Below are 17,682 nucleotides of genomic sequence, written 5' to 3'. Positions count from 1 at the left end.
GTTTCGTGTTTTTAATGATGGCGTAAAAACCCGACCCAGAGGAGCAGGAGGAGTCCTGCAAACACTGGAGATGGGACGTATACGCAGGCAAGACACACTTGGAGGATGGTTACAACAACCAATCCTAGAGGGTCGTTCAGAAGGAATTGCAGCACAGAAAGTGCCACAACAATGAAGAGAATGAAAGGGAAAATGTTGGGCAATGGAAGACGAGCTTCGGCTAAATGTTAGCCACTAACTCAGATCGACTTAGATCGTACTAAGGTCGCTACTCGCACTTCGGTAGACGACGCTTTAGCAAGTCAAAGGTGACGTAAGTCGATGGGACAGATAGTCATGAAGAACGGAGTTCGAAGTTAGGTAGAATAAACCTTAGCCGAAGCTGGGGTTTAGGCCAGCTGAGGCTCTACTTAAATACACGTGAGTATTCTAAAAATACTACTGCGCAGTCAGTCCGTGATGATCGCGCCCTGCATAATCCGGCTGACTAAAGAAAAGAAAAGAAAAGGAAAGAAAAAGAAAAAGAAAAGAATAATCGTAACACAGGGAAAGTACGTTCCCCGGAAACGGAGGGAAATCAGAGACAGTACGACGTCATTGAGGTTTTGGAATACGATGAGCTGACACTCTCTACCAAGATTAACCATCATCTGTCAAACGAGGAACACATGAGCATTTGATTAATGCAGAAGAAATGAGTTAAAGCTGGAAACAAGGATGGAATAGCTAGACCAACATTTGATGGACTGGGAACTAACTGTAATGTCCGGAGGTGGGGTGGCTCAAGCGGTGTTTGAATGAAACACGGAATATTTGGAATACGTCAAAGAGACCCAGCACATTCGAAAACTGGATGAAGGAGAAGAGGAGCATGTGAGTACAGCCAGAAATGAGCATGATGCAGCGAAAGAATAAGTGTCGGCAACTTAATCGTTTCACGATGCATCAGCCACGTGCTCTCATAGCTCTCTTCTTTCCATCGTACTCCCATTCTGTGCTCTCATCTTTCAATCTCGTTCACTCCCAGTCTCTGAAAGATGGACTCAAACTTCCAAAATTCGGCAGCACGATAGTTTTGATGGGATGACCCGCGCATGTCAGGTAAGCTGATATATTTCAATTCATGTTCCTGTCTCTCCTTCTGACGTTGTTCTGCTCCATGCTAGGATCAAAGTTTATGTGCATCGGAGCAAACTTGCACCCGAGTGAAGGCTGGATAGGTGCGAATCTGCCAGTATTCGTGCTCAGGAGAGGCTTCTTGTGTTGGCCTTTTGGACAATTATGACGCATTTTGGTAAGTTTTCATCTGGCTCCGTGATGCGGACAATGCACTTACTGGTCCCCAACACGACTGTATCAGATTTTGATCAGGTTAACCTTGAAATATACATTATCTTCACTATGTTTATTGTACAGGTTTATTTAAAGTCCATGGATCTCCTTCAATGCCTTGTTGCAACACCCAACGCCGAGTCCAGAAATAAAAATTCCTCTGGAATTAGATTGCTATATCTTCTTGCGCAGATAGCACCAGAATGTGGTTCAGGTCCCTGAAAATCATGCGTTGGACATCCCGAAATTCAACATCAAACCCTTCACTTACCGTTGCTATGAGAGAATGCAGCTTGCATCCATACTTTCTCCTACACTCCCTTGTGATTAGCTATCAATTTACTTTAATTTTTAGGGAAAATCCCAAACCCTCCACCCAACCGCATCATATTACTGACCCTTCTGTGTGCACAATGTTGTCTTGGTCATGGCAGGATCCGGATCTCGCATCAGTCGACGGCACAAGAGTGTGTGCATCAAATATCCGTGATTACGGCGCAACATTGAGACTTCAAGCTACGACGCTTGGCGTGAGTGATTTAATGCTTCGTTTGGAATTGAGACTCACTGCTGAGATAGAGTGGTTCCGAATCTAGCAAATGAAACGGAGATGCGAGAACTGGAAAGTCTCGCTCGCAGATGGGTTGACATCAGGGCAAGCACATTATGTCCCCGTGTCGATCAGGATACTATGCAGACGAGTGATTGTTCAATTGGGACCACCCCGAATGGTTGAGTACACTCACTGCACAAACCGCGATTGAAAAACGTAGCAGGGAAAGTACGAGTACGTTCCCCGGGAACAGATGAAAATCAGGGACATCATCGAGTGACTTGACCTTCGGCCCGTTTGTACAGAGAGAGAGATCAAATTAATACCATCACCTTCAGAAGATACAACAGCTTGGAATGACGGCAGAAGCAACTGGAAACGTGGATGAGAATACTCGGACAAACAATCGAGGTGCAAGTTTCAATACTCGGAGCTGAGGTGGCTCAAGTGGTGTTGAAACAAAACACGGAATATTTGGAATATGTCAGATAAAGCCAGTACACTCGAGAAATGGATAAGCGAGAAGTGTGCTTGATCTGCAGCCTGGAACAAGGACATCGAGGGACATTGCGGTGAAAGATCAAGTGCCGGCAATTTAATCGTTTCACAACGCATCAGACACGTGCTCTCATGGCTCTCTTTGTTCCATTGTACTCCCATCTGTGCTTTCATCTCTCAATATCGTTCACCCCCAGTCTCTCGAAGATGGATTCAAACTTCCAAAATTCGGCAGCACGATAGTTTTGATGGGATATGTCAACCAACCCGCGCATATCAGGTAAGGATGCATTTCAATTCATGCTCCTGTCTCTCCTTCTGACGTTGTTCTGCTCCATGCTAGGATCAAAGTTTACGTGCATCGGAGCAAACTTGCACCCAAGTGAAGGTTGGATAGGTGCAAATCTGCCGATATTATTTTGGAAAGGAGCGCATGGTACGATGCAGGTATCTCTCCCCGTGGCGTCCACCCATTAATCGGGTGGGACTAGAGATGCTTCTTGTGGCACCTCTATGGTTGATCATGATGCGTTTCCGTAAGTTCTATCTATCTCTGTGATGTAGCTTACTAGTTTCTAACGTGACTGGATCAGATTTCGACTAGGCTAACCATGAAGTACAAATTATATTCAATATATCTACGGTACAGGTTTTAAAAGATCCCGGAATTCCTTCAATATCTCATTGAAACTTCCGGCATCGATTCCAGAAATACCACCCCTTCATGGAAGTAGATTGTCGTGTCTTCTTGTGCACCGATGGCGCCGAAACACGGTTCAGGTCTCTGTGCGATGTATGACGCGCAATTCAGCTGACTTACTGTAGCTGAGAGAGAATGCACCTCAAGCCGAGTTCTCTATATTCCCTGGCGATTTAGCTGTAATTCTTGGACAGAAACAGGAACCCGGCACCCACCCACGTCACATCAACGGCTCTGCCATGTGCACGACACCGTTTCGGTAGCAGCGCAAATACAAACATCATGTCGGCCTCAAAAGGATCTGGGTCCCGCATCAGTCGACAGCAGAAGAGAGAGAACGCACATTAGATATCCGCAATTATGGCAGAACAGACACTGTCAATGTTGAGACTTCAGGCTACAGCGCTTGGGGTGTACCAAAAGTGAGTGATTTCAAGGTTCGTTTGGAATCGAGACTCACTGATGAGATAGAGTGGTCCCGACTCTAGCAAATGAAATGGGGCGGGGACACGAGGACTGGAAACCTCGTTCACAACTGTGCATGCTATCAAGGCGAGCGCATTATGTCCCCGCGTCGATCAGGATACTGCGGGGAAGATCAGTAAGTGACGGCGTCAGTTTCACATCAAACATTTGACTTACCGTTCATTTAGAGGGGTTCCGAAATGGATGTCACCGTACCTGGATTTGCACGTCGAATTTGGACGTCGTGATGCCAGCAACAGAAGATCTCACCTTGGCGCCACCGTCATTGCATCGAGGCATGATTTTCGATTTCACACCATCAAGAGATCTCAGAAGTCCGACGTACGCTATGACCATACCTCCCGCCGGCTGCCTGGATGCCTTCGGGTCCGCCATATTCGTGCCAAGTCAAAGTCGTCTTACCAACCCGACTGTCTGGCAATATCTGTTTGACATCTTGTCCTCGGTGAGCGTGTCGTCTTTGAAAAAATCCTACCACTCACCGTACACCTTGAAAGTTCGACATGTGTTACACAATCGTTTAGCGGATTCTGCATGAAAACCTTTGTAAGTACGCGCCGACCCGATGGTTCTCTGTCTGCTCACTTTTCTGGGGGGCTTTCTTGAGTTGTGCAGGCACCATGTGTGACTCACTTTCGTTGCACGTTAACTTGAATAGGAAGAAAATAAGATGGAACTTGTTATGCTCGTATGGGACCCAGGTTGGTGGAAGGTGCAGGAAACGACGCGTTGGGGATGATGGCCGTTAGCAGGAAGAAAGTACATTGATCTGTTTGTGCATCTTGACATGCATCGCTGACTCTTGACTTAGGCGTATGTTGACACTCCATCAAAATTTCAAGACGTCTCTTTACGGACCAAGCTAGCAAGTCCGTATTCCATGTGTGATTGTATTTTGGAGGGTGAATAAAATCATATTTGAGGGTGCTAATCAGAGTGACTTCAAGACCCGAAGAATAAATCCGGTGGAAGATGCGGAGGATAATTCTCCACGGATATCGGCTCCATCAAGTCGAAATTTTTTGACAGATGTTCCGGCACCAGAACGTTTCATCGACGCGTCTGTCTTCTCGTGACTTTGTTGATTCTGAGAATCCTGTTGAAAGGCGATCAAAACGTTTCCCTCTTATTCTCCTACCATCACCATCACCACCTCTCGAATCCCCGTATTTGTCCCTCCTTTCTTCTCATGCCTCCTTCCACCAGGCCATTTACTGCCACACCCTCTCTCTTATTTATCCTCGGTGGCCATCCACCAAAGCCACCATGGGCGTTGATGCCCATATCGGGATCAAGAGTTGATCGGCCCGCCGAGACTACCTCTTGTCTTCCTACTACCACCATCGTAAATACTCCTCCTCTCTTTGTCTCTTACGATGCTCATTCCTTTGATTTCAGACCCTTCTCTGGATGCGTACCTATGGTACGAGTTCTATGTCAAGTTTACTTTGGCTGATACGATCTCCTTTTGAGATAGGCGAATCGTTCCTCTAGAATCTAAATTTCAAGCCTGGGGAGCGCGTAGTCACCTCATCTTTGGACACCACAGCATCCCTTCCATCGGCTGATAGTCATATTGCATTCAGAGGAATGAAGGATGCCTGAGTGCATGTATTTTAAGGTAAGTTTCAATTTGGCTTGTACACATGGTAGAAACAGTCTGATAATTTTCTTATTTTTCATCAGCATCAGGCCGGGACATTACGACAAGATATCTCCTTGTAGCGTGCTGGTATGACCACCTTCAATGTCACTTGAGAGCCCTGAGACGTCGCTACCACCGAGCGGGCCCTCCACGACCGAGACGGCCTGATTTTGAGCCAAGACGACGTATCGCCATCCGGCGAGCAGCCTTGGACGAAGGGACGCGCTCGTTGCATTGATCGAAAAGGCGTGTGTGGGAGTGGGATTGAGAGATCGAGATCGGGAGACGCGCAGGTCTGCACAGGTCCGCACACTCCTTGCGCGCGCGTTCAAGGGGACTCACTCACCCTCCGCGTAGATGCACCCCACCTGACCGAAGACCGCTCCCTCTTGTTCAATGCTCATGCAGGAGGTTTTTTCGTCATTTTGAGGCAGATTTTGTCCCGAGACGACGTATCGGCTTCCCGTGAGCAAGACCACGTCCTGTGTGAAGAGGAGGTAATAATGGACGAAGCGACAGCATGGGGAGGATTGAGGGAGGTGACGGGGGATGCCTCGGGGATGGTATGTCCTTCCAGCTTCTCTCTGTTCATGCACTCACCGGTCTTTCAGCCCGACGACGATTCTTTGATCCACGCGGCTCCCTCCATCAAACAACAAGTTTGAGAACTCAGTTTTGGCCGCAACGCAACGGAATATTGTGCCGAGACGACGTGTCGTCGTCCGGCGAGCGAGGCCAGGACGTAGGTGAGAGGATGGGGGGATGGATGTACGAGGCAAAGGCGGGGGAGGATTGTGGGAGATGGCCGGGGGATGGTACGTCCATCCTCTCGCTCCAAGTTCATGTGCACTCACCTGTTTCTCAGCCCTACGTCAATCCCCGAGTTCTGCAATTCCGCCGTCTCAAACAGCGACAGTTTCCTTCAAGCAAAACCAGATTTCGTGCCGAGATGACGTATCGTCGTCCGGCGAGCGAGACTAGGACAATGGAGGGCGGACGGGGAGTTGGACGAGGCAACGGCGGAGGGAGGATTGTGGGAGATCGGCGGGGATGGTACTTTCTTCCCGTTACTCCTAGGTTTACTCACACTCACCAATTTCTCAGCCCGACACTGAATTTCTCCGCGCGACTCCCTCCGTGAAATGACGAGTTTAAGAACTCAGTTTTGGCTGCAACACAACAGTATTTTGCGCTGAGACGACGTATCGTCGTCCGGCGAACAAGACCTGGACATTGGAGGGAGAATGGAGGGATGGGCAAGGCCATGGAGGAGGGAGGATTGTGAGAGATAGCCGGGGATGGTATGTCCATCCTGTTACTCCGAGTTCGTGCGCACTCACCCGTTTCTCAGTACATCACTCCCCGAGCTACGCAATCCCGCCGGCTCTCACACGGCGACAGTTTCCTTCAAGCAGAGCTGGATTTCGTGCCGACACGATGTATCGTCATCCGGCGAGCGAGATGAGGACTTTGGTAGGCGGAGGGGGCGTTGGACGAGTTAATGGCGGAGGGAGGATTGCGGGAGATGGTTGGGCATGCACCGGGGATGGTTCGTCTATCTCGTCGCTCTGTGTTCACTCTGACCTACCTGTTTTTAGTTCAACCTCAACCTCTCCCACCCACGCGCAACTCTATCATCAAAGCTCAATTATTTTGTAGCTCAAACATCTTGTCAAGGCCTTCAAAAACACAAGGACAGCGTTTGTGGAGGCCGGCGTAACATATCAGCGTCCGGCAAGGGAGCTTCTTTGGGGAGAGGATTTTGATTCAGGTGATGTTTCCGCAGGGAGAATGCAGGAAAAGAGTGTGCGCGTGCATTGTAAGTTTTTCCCCCTTGTTCTCCTCCACCCCTGCTGAATGAGACTGCCTACCCGGCTACGCAGATAGGCATATTTCAGCCGAAGAAATGATCTACTTATATGAACAAACATGTTTCGTGTATACTCTATGTACATGAAAAATGAAGATATTTTCTCAAAACGGAAGGAGTCCTTCCTTTTCCGTAAACCCCCTTGTCAACGTTGAAAATTGGTGTCTTTCGGGGCCCCAAATCTCAAAAAATTCTCCCCGAACCATGGTCGGGAGGGGGGGTACAGATAGAATACTCTCAGAATATTTTTGAAGGAAGGGCGGCGTGTGGAGAGGCGTTTTTCGGCAGGTGGGGGGGAATAACTTGCGATTTTTTTCGTGATGGTATTCCATTAGGCAATCACACCTCGTTCTATATCCGCGTCTGCCACCCACTCCCAAAGTGCACTTGGCCAAACACCAGGTAAGATGCCTCGGTATTTGATAGGATAAATCTGTGGTATAGCACGATCCTTGGCTCTGTGCTTTATGCTTGTTTTCAGGCACTCTTGGTGGGTGCTCCTGTCTGTATCATCGAAAACATCAAGCGTAGTGAACTCATACTGATCTCTGAAGGAAGGTCATTTTGGCTACTGTAGGCATAGATGTCTTTTGCCGGATTTTGCAAGTCTCGCTTCAAATGTTAATATTCACGTGAGTTTGTATGATTGTACACTGATCTAGTACTTACTTTGTACAGTATTTCGGCAGATGCCAGTACTCGACTAAATGCCCTGTTCCTAATATCTGTAAGATAGCGAGCATCCTTTCAGTCACTGCAATGACCTGGTTTATTCTCAGCTCTTCTTTGGCCAAGTGATGGGCACAGATGTTGGTTCACGCGTTTTCTTGACCGCGGGATGGAGAGCTGGAGCAGGTTTATCATTGGGCTGGACTGGTGTTTGCCTTCTGTTACTTCTCGTGCGTGGACCACATTGTGAGCGCAGCACATGGCTCGGATACGAAGGCGGGTTTGGAATGGGAAAGACGGTCGAACAGATACGTGAGGACTCGGAGACTGGAGAGAAAGGAAGCCCCTCAGGAGATAACGTGCAAACATCAGAGGCTACATATATTTCGTAGATTTCTCGCCGTTTATGGCAGATGTGGAGATATATCAGGCCTTCCCAAGTGAAGGAGCAAAAATATCAGATAGAATGAACTCTGGGGCATCTGCCATGTTCACAGTCGATATGTAGAAGCGACGTTTGAAAGATGAAGACAGTCGGGCCGTTGTCCGAAGGAGTTTCGATTTTGAAATTTCCCGCTGCCTTCATCGGGATATTGCAGGATCAAGACAGCCCTCTCTGTGCTTGAGATTATTCTTTTTGAGCATCCACTCATACCTTACAATTCAAAATACACAACTCAAACTCCAAAGAATATTGAATGGATAAGGCATAACGCAACTGCTATTTTTCGTCTTCGACAGGACAATTCACGTGCTAAAGGATATATTCCATCTGCGATTTCGAAAATAATGACATTGTGAATAAAGAAATTAGTTTACAATGAGTAATGATGTATCGATCACCGACACGATGATATCATTGTAAGTCGCGCACCGCTAATATTGTCCTTTTCGGGGAACCCCTAAGAGGCGCAGTACACCGACAAGCTAGACACACTTGGCCGCCTGTCTTTGTTCCACCATCATCCCTATGAGCGTTTGATAGAGCTTGAGCTCAATGTTACCATTTCCTCACGCAAACACAGAGCTCGAAGCACGTAAATGAACGGTATATCTGATTCTGTATTTCCAAAGTGCATATATTCACATCCAACCTAGATTGGACCCGAAAATGTATACTTGTGAAAACGCAGTCGGTCGAAGTGATGGAATTTGTGGGACGACGAAGACCATGCAGCCTCGGTACCCCACTCAGATGCTGAAGGTAACCGAGCAGGGTGCGACCACAGAAAGCACCTAGATAGAGGTTGTGCAACGTAAGTGGCCACGGAGGTTTTTCAAGTCGCGGAGATTAACCAAAGCTCGACAGAAGCTGCCCCAAAGCCGATGCAGCAGTTGCCCCAAAGCCGATGCAGCAGTTGTTCTCTCGCTTTTGTGGTGCGGAACGGAAAGAACGAGGCGACTCTCGCGCCATGACCGAGCGGACCGAGCTCTGAATTCCGATTTCTGCAACAGATGTTCCGTTCATCCAAGCATTGCAAATTTAGCCTTCTCCTTGATGATGGCGACGACATGGATTGCGGTCGAAGCTAGGCACCGGTGGTCGACAATCTTCTGGGAATTGGCAGGCTAGATGAAGCTTTCCGTCCCTAGATTTCTGTCAAGATTGGAGTGCGGGATTGAATAAGGTGAAGAAGTGTATCTGGAGCAATGAATTGGGATTCGAGCAGGGCTCGACTAGTCGTGAGGTTCGGCGCCCGGTAAGTCGAACCATCGTCTGAGGATTTCGTAAATATTCAAAGCAAGTCGAGGGCGGTTGTAGAATCGAGCTTGACTCTTGAGCGTCGAGTTGGTGAGTCGGGTGACATCCTTCAGTGGAATGATAACGATCAGCACAGATGAACAGAGAGAACTTCCAAGCCAAGCAGGTTATTCAACGATGTTCAACGCTAAAAAGTTATCGATTGAAGTGAAAAGCGATATTCGGGATTACTGGCTGTGCTTGGCTGCGCGTATAAAGTCCATGGACGATTTCAGCAGTGTTGACGTTGTTCACGAAAACGTGGCGCGTCTTACGTACGCATATGGACCCTGCCTCCAACGATGTTGAACAGATTCTGTCTGTTTCATCCGTCCTTTCGGCGAACACGAACCTCCTTAAGACCTCGACGTATCCAGGACAAAATTTCTTTCGCGACCGCCACGCCCTTTCTAACGTCCCAAATATACGCGTTTACCTACGCTCCATCTTTGCAATCTGATCGTTGGTTTTTCGGCCCCATTTGTCACTACACGTTGTTCGTCCGTGTTTAGCTCCTACGGCACTGTGCTATACAGTGAAGTCGCATATTCGGAACACGGAGAACTAAACTTGTCTGCCTTCTCCTACCATGTCTTCCAGCGCCTCCCGCTCTCGCTCTCGCCGTCAACCTGGAGTCGAACCGAGCACGCCGGGGCCACCGAGGTCACGTTCAGGTGCAAGTAGGCATCATCATTCTTCAAAACGATCAACTTCAAAACGGTCCGACGTGCAACGAGCGCCTTCTGCTGCATCGCAAGCTCAGCCCCAGCCTCAACCACACTATCAGTCTCAACATCAGCCAGAGCCTCAACGCGCTCGCTCTCCTCATGTTATTGCCCAGGGCGTCGCGACTGGCATGATTGGAGGCGGATATGGTCCTTATTCTGTGAGTATTCGCCTATCTTGTTTATCATTCTCTAACGCTGCTGTAGTACAATCCTACCCAAGCCCAAGACGGCGGAATGTACACTACCTCGCGTTTTGCTGCACCCCCTGCCGCGCCTCTGGTCCAGACCAACGGGGTCGCCAATACCAACACCACCACTGTTCCCCAGGCGCAATATGTCTGGGACAAGGACCCAGACCTTGATGATATTCTCCATAATCCCGATCCCATCATGGACGCTAGAATGGACCGATCTTGCTCTCCTTTCTCCTCGCGCGGCTGGGAGAATGCGAGCGCACTTGTGGTCATCCTTGTGGGGCTGATCACTCTATTCGCTGGTTTCCCCATCGTCACGTACTACACCCGCACAGTCAACACTGTATCCGGATTCAATCTCGGCGGAATCAATTCCACTGGGCAGATACCAGACCTTCCTGGGCTTCCAAGCCTCATAGATGCGGATACTCCCACCAGTGCTTATTCGCGTACAGGGCACGATGGGAAGAAGTACAACTTGGTGTTCAGTGACGAGTTCAATACTGATGGTCGCACTTTCTATCCTGGAGACGATCCGTATTGGGAGGCAGTTGACTTTAACTATTGGCCCACAGGTGATCTCGAGTGGTATGATCCGAGTGTATGTCTCCTTTACTAGGTGGTAGCCCTGTTCTCACCTATTCTGCTGCTGCTCAGGCCGCCATCACGCGAGATGGCAAGTTGGTGCTCACAATGACGGAGGAAAACATTCACAATCTCAATTTCAAGAGCGGTACGTTTACATTTCAAATTCGATGCTCTCACAGGACCGCGTAATTGAGGCGTCAACAGGTATGGTTACCTCATGGAACAAATTATGCTTCACTACTGGATATATCGAAGTTTCGATCAGCATGCCTGGTAGTCCCAGGGCAGCGGGTTTATGGCCCGGTAAGTTTACGGTGATTCTTGTGTGCTTAACACCTTCTGATGACTGCTTCCAGGTGCATGGACTATGGGAAACTTGGTATGAGTTCTTCCCATCCCTTTCGATGTGCTAGTCTCACTAGGTTACAGGGCCGCGCTGGCTACGGCGCCACGACGGAAGGAATGTGGCCGTACAGCTACGATTCCTGCGATCTGGGCACATTCCCGAATCAAACAACGGCATCGGGAGAACCAGCTGCCGCGGTCACCGGTGGAAACAATGGCGCATCAATCAGCTATCTCCCAGGCCAACGCCTCTCTGCATGCACATGCGAAGGATCCGACCACCCAGGACCCACCTCCAGCACGGGGCGTGGTGTCCCCGAAATTGATATCATCGAACACCAAATCGACACGACCATTTGGCAAGGCCAAGTTTCGCAGAGTTACCAAATTGCGCCGTTCAATTATCAGTATTATTTCGATAATTCGACCAGTGTGACGACTGTCTACGACGATACAAAAACCAAGTTCAATTCGTATAGGGGATCAAATTTGCAGCAAGCGGTGTCGGCGCTGACGTACATCGATGAGACGTTGTATAACGGGACTGGGTATGGGGCATACGGATACGAGTGGTATTCAAATCCGGATAATCGCGATGAGGGGTATATCACTTGGTACAGTGATGGTGTGGAGTCGTGGACAATCACACCTGGAACCATCGGAGCTGATTCCACTGTGGAGATTAGCGAGCGGCTTATTCCAGAGGAGCCAATGGTAAGCACCTTTTTTTGCTCGAAGCTGCACAAAAGTGACGTGTATTGTTGTAGTACATCATCCTTAACCTGGGCCTGTCCTTCTCGTTCCAGCCGCAGGATTACAAACACTTGACCTTCCCGAGCTCAATGTATATCGACTACGTGCGCGTGTATCAACGTGCTGGGACGGAGAACGGGTTGACGTGTAACCCCCCAAAGAGACCTACGGCGGATTATATTACCAAGTATGTCTTCCTTTTTTGTACTGGTTGTTTCCTCATTCCTTTGTGATAGTCACGCGGAAGCTTATACGAATGCTAATTGGACGACATGGGATGCGGCAGGGTACACGTTCCCCCGTAATTCCCTTTACGACGGATGTTAATGATATTTGGATGTATTTTATGTGTCTCGCTATTAGTATAATCACGCACCATGACATAAACGATGAGGGCCTCTGAATTCGAGTCTTGATACTCAGTCTCAGTAGGATTTCATGCCGAGTAATGGCAAGGGAAGACGGAGGTAGACGTTCTTTGTCTTGTATAATAAACTAGATGATTCTTCCCGCGCAGATACTCCACAGCGTCTCCGACGGACACGTCGGCCGGCGACCCCAAATATACGTGAAAGCAAGGCCAAGACACTTTTGAAGCTGGAAATATCCCTCGACCTAAATTGTTAAAAGTTTCTCACTCTCGAATCTTGGCGGTGACATCTTAGGCTTGACTGCCTGCCAAACTAAAAGGATTAATAACTTCGGACGACCAGGTACACACACCTGGGATCCGAGCAGGTAGAGCGTTCTCCCGACCATCTGCAGCGCAGAAACCATAATATTCCGAGTCCTTCCATAAACTCTAGGTCACTGGTTTTCCTTGCCACAAGCGAGTTCACTGCACCAGTTAAACCCACATTCTATCTTCTCAGTAACTGTATTTTAATTATATGGATGGGCCCGCAGCTATCAATCTACAGAAAAGATGCATCATGATCCTAGGTTGTAACCTATACCAGCTAGTACTGACGAGAAAGCCGGCAACTGCCACTACTAGATCGGCGAACTTGGGTTGCCACACTGGGACCCCCGAATATCCCTGCAAATGTTTGATCAAAATTTCTCGATTTTGGCATCCTGGATCCGTACCCTGATTAGGAAATCGGGATCCGCACTTTGCCCCAGACCTCTCCAAAGGGTATCTGGTATCCTGCCGGGCCGACGGGGCTATCCAATTTTGTACTACTTATGTGCCAAAATCACCTTTTGGCGCTGATCTGTACTATTTTTGCCCTATCGATCGACTTTTCGATACAAAACCTTGGGTATTTGCTCGCTTTATTTTGACATGCCGAGAATCCGGCATTCTGGATCCGTACAGGGATCAGACCCCCCTCCTGAAAGCTGATAGTGCATCAGGGCTTCCGGCAAAAAATAGGGTTCTGGATCCGTTTTGGGTCATCGTTCCACAAAATTTTTCTCATTTGGGATCCATAGACAGATCAAACATTAGTAGGGATTCGGGGGTACTGCCACACTCTGCCACACTCACTCTGATCTTTAAATTTTTTCGTGACGATAACACCTGCAAGGCCCACATCAGGGGCAAAGCCTGCTACGTTGACCTCTCTTGAAGCCTTGTTCTTTATATACTTATGATGGTTTATAATAAACCAAGCTTATGTATAATTGATTGATCCTGTGAGGTTTACTGGCTATAATTCCTGCAGGAGAGATTAGGCCCAAGGGTTATTCAAATCTTGGCTTGCGGAAAAAAATCGAAGTCATAATCAATAATACTAAGTTAACATTCAAAAAATAGTAGTATGAATGAGAGAGTCCTACCCCCTGAAATGATTCACTCAGCAGTGGTGGCTTCTGCTGCTGAGAGAAAAAGACTCGCTGGTGGCAGCATTCTACCACCACTAGTTCACATTTTCTCTCAGAGTTCAGTCAGAATCCTTGGCAAGATCGTCATAAAGGCGGGTTCCAAGGGTAAGGAGTGTTTTCGTAGGCCTCTGCATGCTCGTCGAGTCTAACTGGCATCGCCACATCATTGCAGGCTCCACCTAGAAGCGCCGCTTCATTCGGGAGAGTGGGCAACTTGTTCCGTCTCAGTTTTCAGTGCTAGATTTCTAGCAGAGGTCGAATATCTGAGAGACATTGGAGCAGTTGTCTCATTCGCACCCAACCTTCGCCCCACAATCCAAGGTGAGCTGAGCTTCGCTCGCTCCCTCATTGTCATGCTCATTCAGCACCGCTGCTACCAGGTTCCAAAGGCATCGCCTATTTATTAACTTACAAGCCATTTAATCAACTCTTTTTTCATCATTCACCCCTTTTGAATCTATATATCATTCATGTCCGATGAGCAAAGCACTGACGATGTCGCCGCTCTCACCAAGAAATGTGAAGATCTTCTCAAACGCTGTGCTGAAGGAGATGTCAACATCGAAGACTTTGCTCACAAGCTTCGGGACCTGGGGATTACTCCCAAGGTTGCTGCTGACTATGTCCAACAGCTACAACAGCGCCTCCAGCAATGTTAGCCACTAACTCTAATCGACTTAGATTGTGCTAGGATCACCACTCGCACTTCGGTGGTAGATGCTCTAGCAAGTCAAAGGCGATGAAAGTCGATGGGACAGATAGTCACAAAGGACGGAGTTCGATATTAGGTAGATTAAACCTTAGCCGAAGCTGGGGTTTAGACCAGCTGAGGCTCTACTTAAATACACGTTTGGTAAACTAAAAATAGTACTGTGGGAATGCGTCTGTTGCGATCGCATATGAGTAATCCGGCTGAGTAATACGAAGGAAAAGAAAAAGAAATGAATAAACCGTAACATTACCCCCTCCTTAAGACTCATTCGTCCCGAATGAGTCACTAGATGTTCCTCCATCGTATTCTGACGTTGAGCGGGCGGATTCGGAATAGAATGAAAAGGTATTGTCATCGTCATCATCGTTGTCATCATCTTCATCTTTGTCCCAATTTTCTGTGACCCGTTGTAGATGGTCGACATCGGAATCCTCGGGATCAGAATGGTTAAAGGATTGTTTGTCACATGAGGTTCTATCGTCCAATGCGTTGAGCTCTTCGGAGTGTGCAGGTGCGGTGCATTCGGAGGAGGGAACAGTGATGATATCGGTGATACATGGGGTATCTGGTTCGTGGTATTGGATAGGGAGGTTCGGTGGTATCTTGTCGTCCTTACCAACCGTTTTTCCTTTATCATTAACCGTCCACCAGATCTTTTGGATACGGGCCTCATAGTCGTTTACTAGCTCTTCGGCGTTGGCCATGTCTGAACATTTGACCCATGAGTTTTCTTCTATTGGGTATCCTTTCCATTTCACCAGATATTCGGTAATCGTTCGGCGATTTTGCCCCTTCCCCATGACTTTATCCCTTTCCCCCACAATCTCCTCGATCTCGTACTCTTCTTCGTCGTCAATTAATTCTGGAGGTGGGCGCTCGGGACGCAGTTGGTTTGAAAACTTGGGAGCGTGATATGGAGTCAATAAGGATTCATTGAAACGGTTATGAATGCGCCACTTTGTAGGGAGTTTTAGCTTGTAAGCCGATGCTCCTTTCTTGGCTACAATAGCGAACAGTCCAACTCATCTGTCCCCTAATTTCTTCGCTGGGCGAGGGAGGTTGAGGTTGGTGGAGTCAAGCCACACCTTGTCGCCGACCTGGTATTCGACTGCCCCCCTTTTGTGCCTGTCGTAGGCCTTTTTCATTGATTCGGCCGCTCGTTCGAGGGACTGCCTCACCCTATCCTGTGCTTCTTGTATTCCCTGCACCAACTTTGACGCTGTGGGGACTGCATCCGAGCGTTGAGTGGTTTTAATAACTTGCCCGTCACATCCAAAGACTACTTTGTATGGAGAAAAGCCTGTGGCTGAGTGTTTTTGGTTGTTATGAGTGAACGCGGTGAGCGGTAACCAATCGCTCCAATCGTCCTGTCGGTAGCTGACAAACATTTTAAGGTACTTTTCAATCTCCTGATTAACCCTTTCAGTCTGTCCGTCCGTCTGAGGGTGATATGCCGTCGAGGGATTTCCTGTAATGTGAATGAGAGCATAAAACTCCTTCATGAACTTGGATACGAAGATCACTCCCCTGTCCGAGATAACTTTTTCTGGCATTACACCATACGGTACGTAGATATGGTCTCGCAAGATCTTCGCAAAACCGAGGGATGACAGCTCCTCGGTGCATGCGATTGGAATTATGGTTTTGGAGAACCTATCGACCAGGACGAGAATGGAGTTATTTCCCCTTGAGTCAGGGAGCTTGGTGATCATGTCAACCGAAATATGCATCCACGGTCGATCCGGGACTTCGTTCGGGTGAAGGGGCGCCCTTTTGGGGTGACGATCCACCTTCGTTCGTTGACAAACTTCGCACCCTTTTACGTATGCTTCCACCTCCGAGCGTATTCGAGGCCACCAATAGTCTCGTAAGATAAGTTCCTTCATCTTTTCTATCCCCAGGTGTCCTGTGGTGACATGGTCATGTCATAGGGCTATGATCTCACCCCATAGTTGCCTGTCTCTGGGTACATAAATGCGACCGTCGTACCATAGTAATCCTTGATCTCGTGCAACCCCCTTTTCATGGTTAAGGGAGTCGGAGATACCCCGATCCCACTTGCGCGGGTCGTGTGTGGCTAGTTTGATCTTCTCGTGCAGTGCTTCTGCAGTGGGCATAATGAGAGCTCGGAAATGAGCAGGCTTCAAGACCGTCACATCCTGGTTGTCGTCCTTTCCCTGGTCATGATCCGCTCGTCTGGACAACAAGTCGGCTTTTCGGTTCTGAGCTCCTGGTTTGTGGTGCAAAGTAAACTGGTACTCGGCCAGTTCGGTTACCCATCGAGCTTGTCTTCGATTGAGTTTCTGAGGTTTTCGGAAATACTGAAGATTAGAATGGTCGGTCCAGATCTCAAAATCTTCCTGTGCACCCATAAGGTATTGGCGCCATTCCTCCAAGGCAATCATGATAGCGAGCAGTTCCTTGTCATAGATTTCGTAGTTGCATTCGGTAATGGATAACGCCTTAGAAAGAAAGGCTACCAGCCGCCATTTCTCCTCTTGCCACTGGGACAATACCGCTCCAATCACTCCTTCACTGGAGTCCGCTTCCACTCGGAACTTTCCCTCGTCTAATGGGATGGTTAGGACCACGTCCTCACAGAACAGCTCTTTAATCTTTTCAAATGCCTTCTCTTGGGCTTCCCCCCATTTCCATTCTCCCTTCCCTGTGAGTGCGGTGAGGGGTTTCATGTGTTTACTGTAGTCGCGAATAAATCGTTGATAAAAGTTGCAGAAGCCTAAGAACGACTGGAGCTCCTGTTTCTTGGACGGTTTTGGCCAATCCAAGAGGCCCGCGATCTTTACGGGATCCATGCGGATCTTTCCCTCACTAATGAGCATGCCCAAATATTCTGTCTCTTCCACCTCGAATTCACACTTCTCCGCTTTTAAAAACAAGTTGTTGTCACGAAGGATCTTGAGTACTTCGCGTACTATGCGCCTGTGGTCCACTTTGGTTTTAGAAGCGATAAGGATGTCATCAAGATAGACCGACACTTCTCCGGCGGTTATGAGATCCTTGAAAAGGTCGTTCATCAT

General features: G+C 48.3%; 4 protein-coding genes across 4 annotated transcripts; all 4 read left to right on the top strand.

The window, feature by feature from the left end:
- Nucleotides 1–2,896: 2,896 nt before the first annotated feature.
- On the top strand, nt 2,897–4,308 carry EV420DRAFT_1482367 (uncharacterized protein; the record flags this gene model as incomplete). The annotated part of the gene is made up of 7 exons (XM_060469899.1): nt 2,897–2,919; nt 2,948–2,963; nt 3,209–3,324; nt 3,382–3,505; nt 3,636–3,684; nt 3,737–4,014; nt 4,228–4,308. 7 exons carry the CDS (start codon nt 2,897–2,899, stop codon nt 4,306–4,308), a joined length of 687 nt encoding a protein of 228 aa, XP_060327863.1.
- A 450-nt stretch (nt 4,309–4,758) lies between these two features.
- On the top strand, nt 4,759–5,879 carry EV420DRAFT_1645986 (uncharacterized protein; the record flags this gene model as incomplete). The annotated part of the gene is made up of 4 exons (XM_060477844.1): nt 4,759–4,914; nt 4,968–4,992; nt 5,572–5,777; nt 5,826–5,879. 4 exons carry the CDS (start codon nt 4,759–4,761, stop codon nt 5,877–5,879), a joined length of 441 nt encoding a protein of 146 aa, XP_060327862.1.
- A 1,441-nt stretch (nt 5,880–7,320) lies between these two features.
- On the top strand, nt 7,321–8,195 carry EV420DRAFT_703310 (uncharacterized protein). Its single transcript, XM_060483156.1, has 4 exons — nt 7,321–7,574; nt 7,639–7,716; nt 7,763–7,811; nt 7,864–8,195. Exons 1-4 carry the CDS (start codon nt 7,552–7,554, stop codon nt 8,143–8,145), a joined length of 432 nt encoding a protein of 143 aa, XP_060327861.1. The 5' UTR covers nt 7,321–7,551; the 3' UTR covers nt 8,146–8,195.
- A 2,261-nt stretch (nt 8,196–10,456) lies between these two features.
- EV420DRAFT_1274017 (glycoside hydrolase family 16 protein) lies at nt 10,457–12,429 on the top strand (the record flags this gene model as incomplete). The annotated part of the gene is made up of 7 exons (XM_060467804.1): nt 10,457–11,017; nt 11,074–11,149; nt 11,209–11,307; nt 11,361–11,383; nt 11,434–12,063; nt 12,117–12,289; nt 12,339–12,429. The coding sequence occupies 7 exons, from the start codon at nt 10,457–10,459 to the stop codon at nt 12,427–12,429; spliced, it is 1,653 nt and encodes a 550-aa protein (XP_060327860.1).
- Nucleotides 12,430–17,682: the final 5,253 nt, after the last annotated feature.

The sequence above is a fragment of the Desarmillaria tabescens genome, assembly GCF_030435595.1.
Source record: "Desarmillaria tabescens strain CCBAS 213 chromosome Unknown EV420scaffold_32, whole genome shotgun sequence".
Classification (NCBI taxonomy): domain Eukaryota; kingdom Fungi; phylum Basidiomycota; class Agaricomycetes; order Agaricales; family Physalacriaceae; genus Desarmillaria; species Desarmillaria tabescens.
This window is presented reverse-complemented; position numbering and strand designations above follow the sequence as displayed.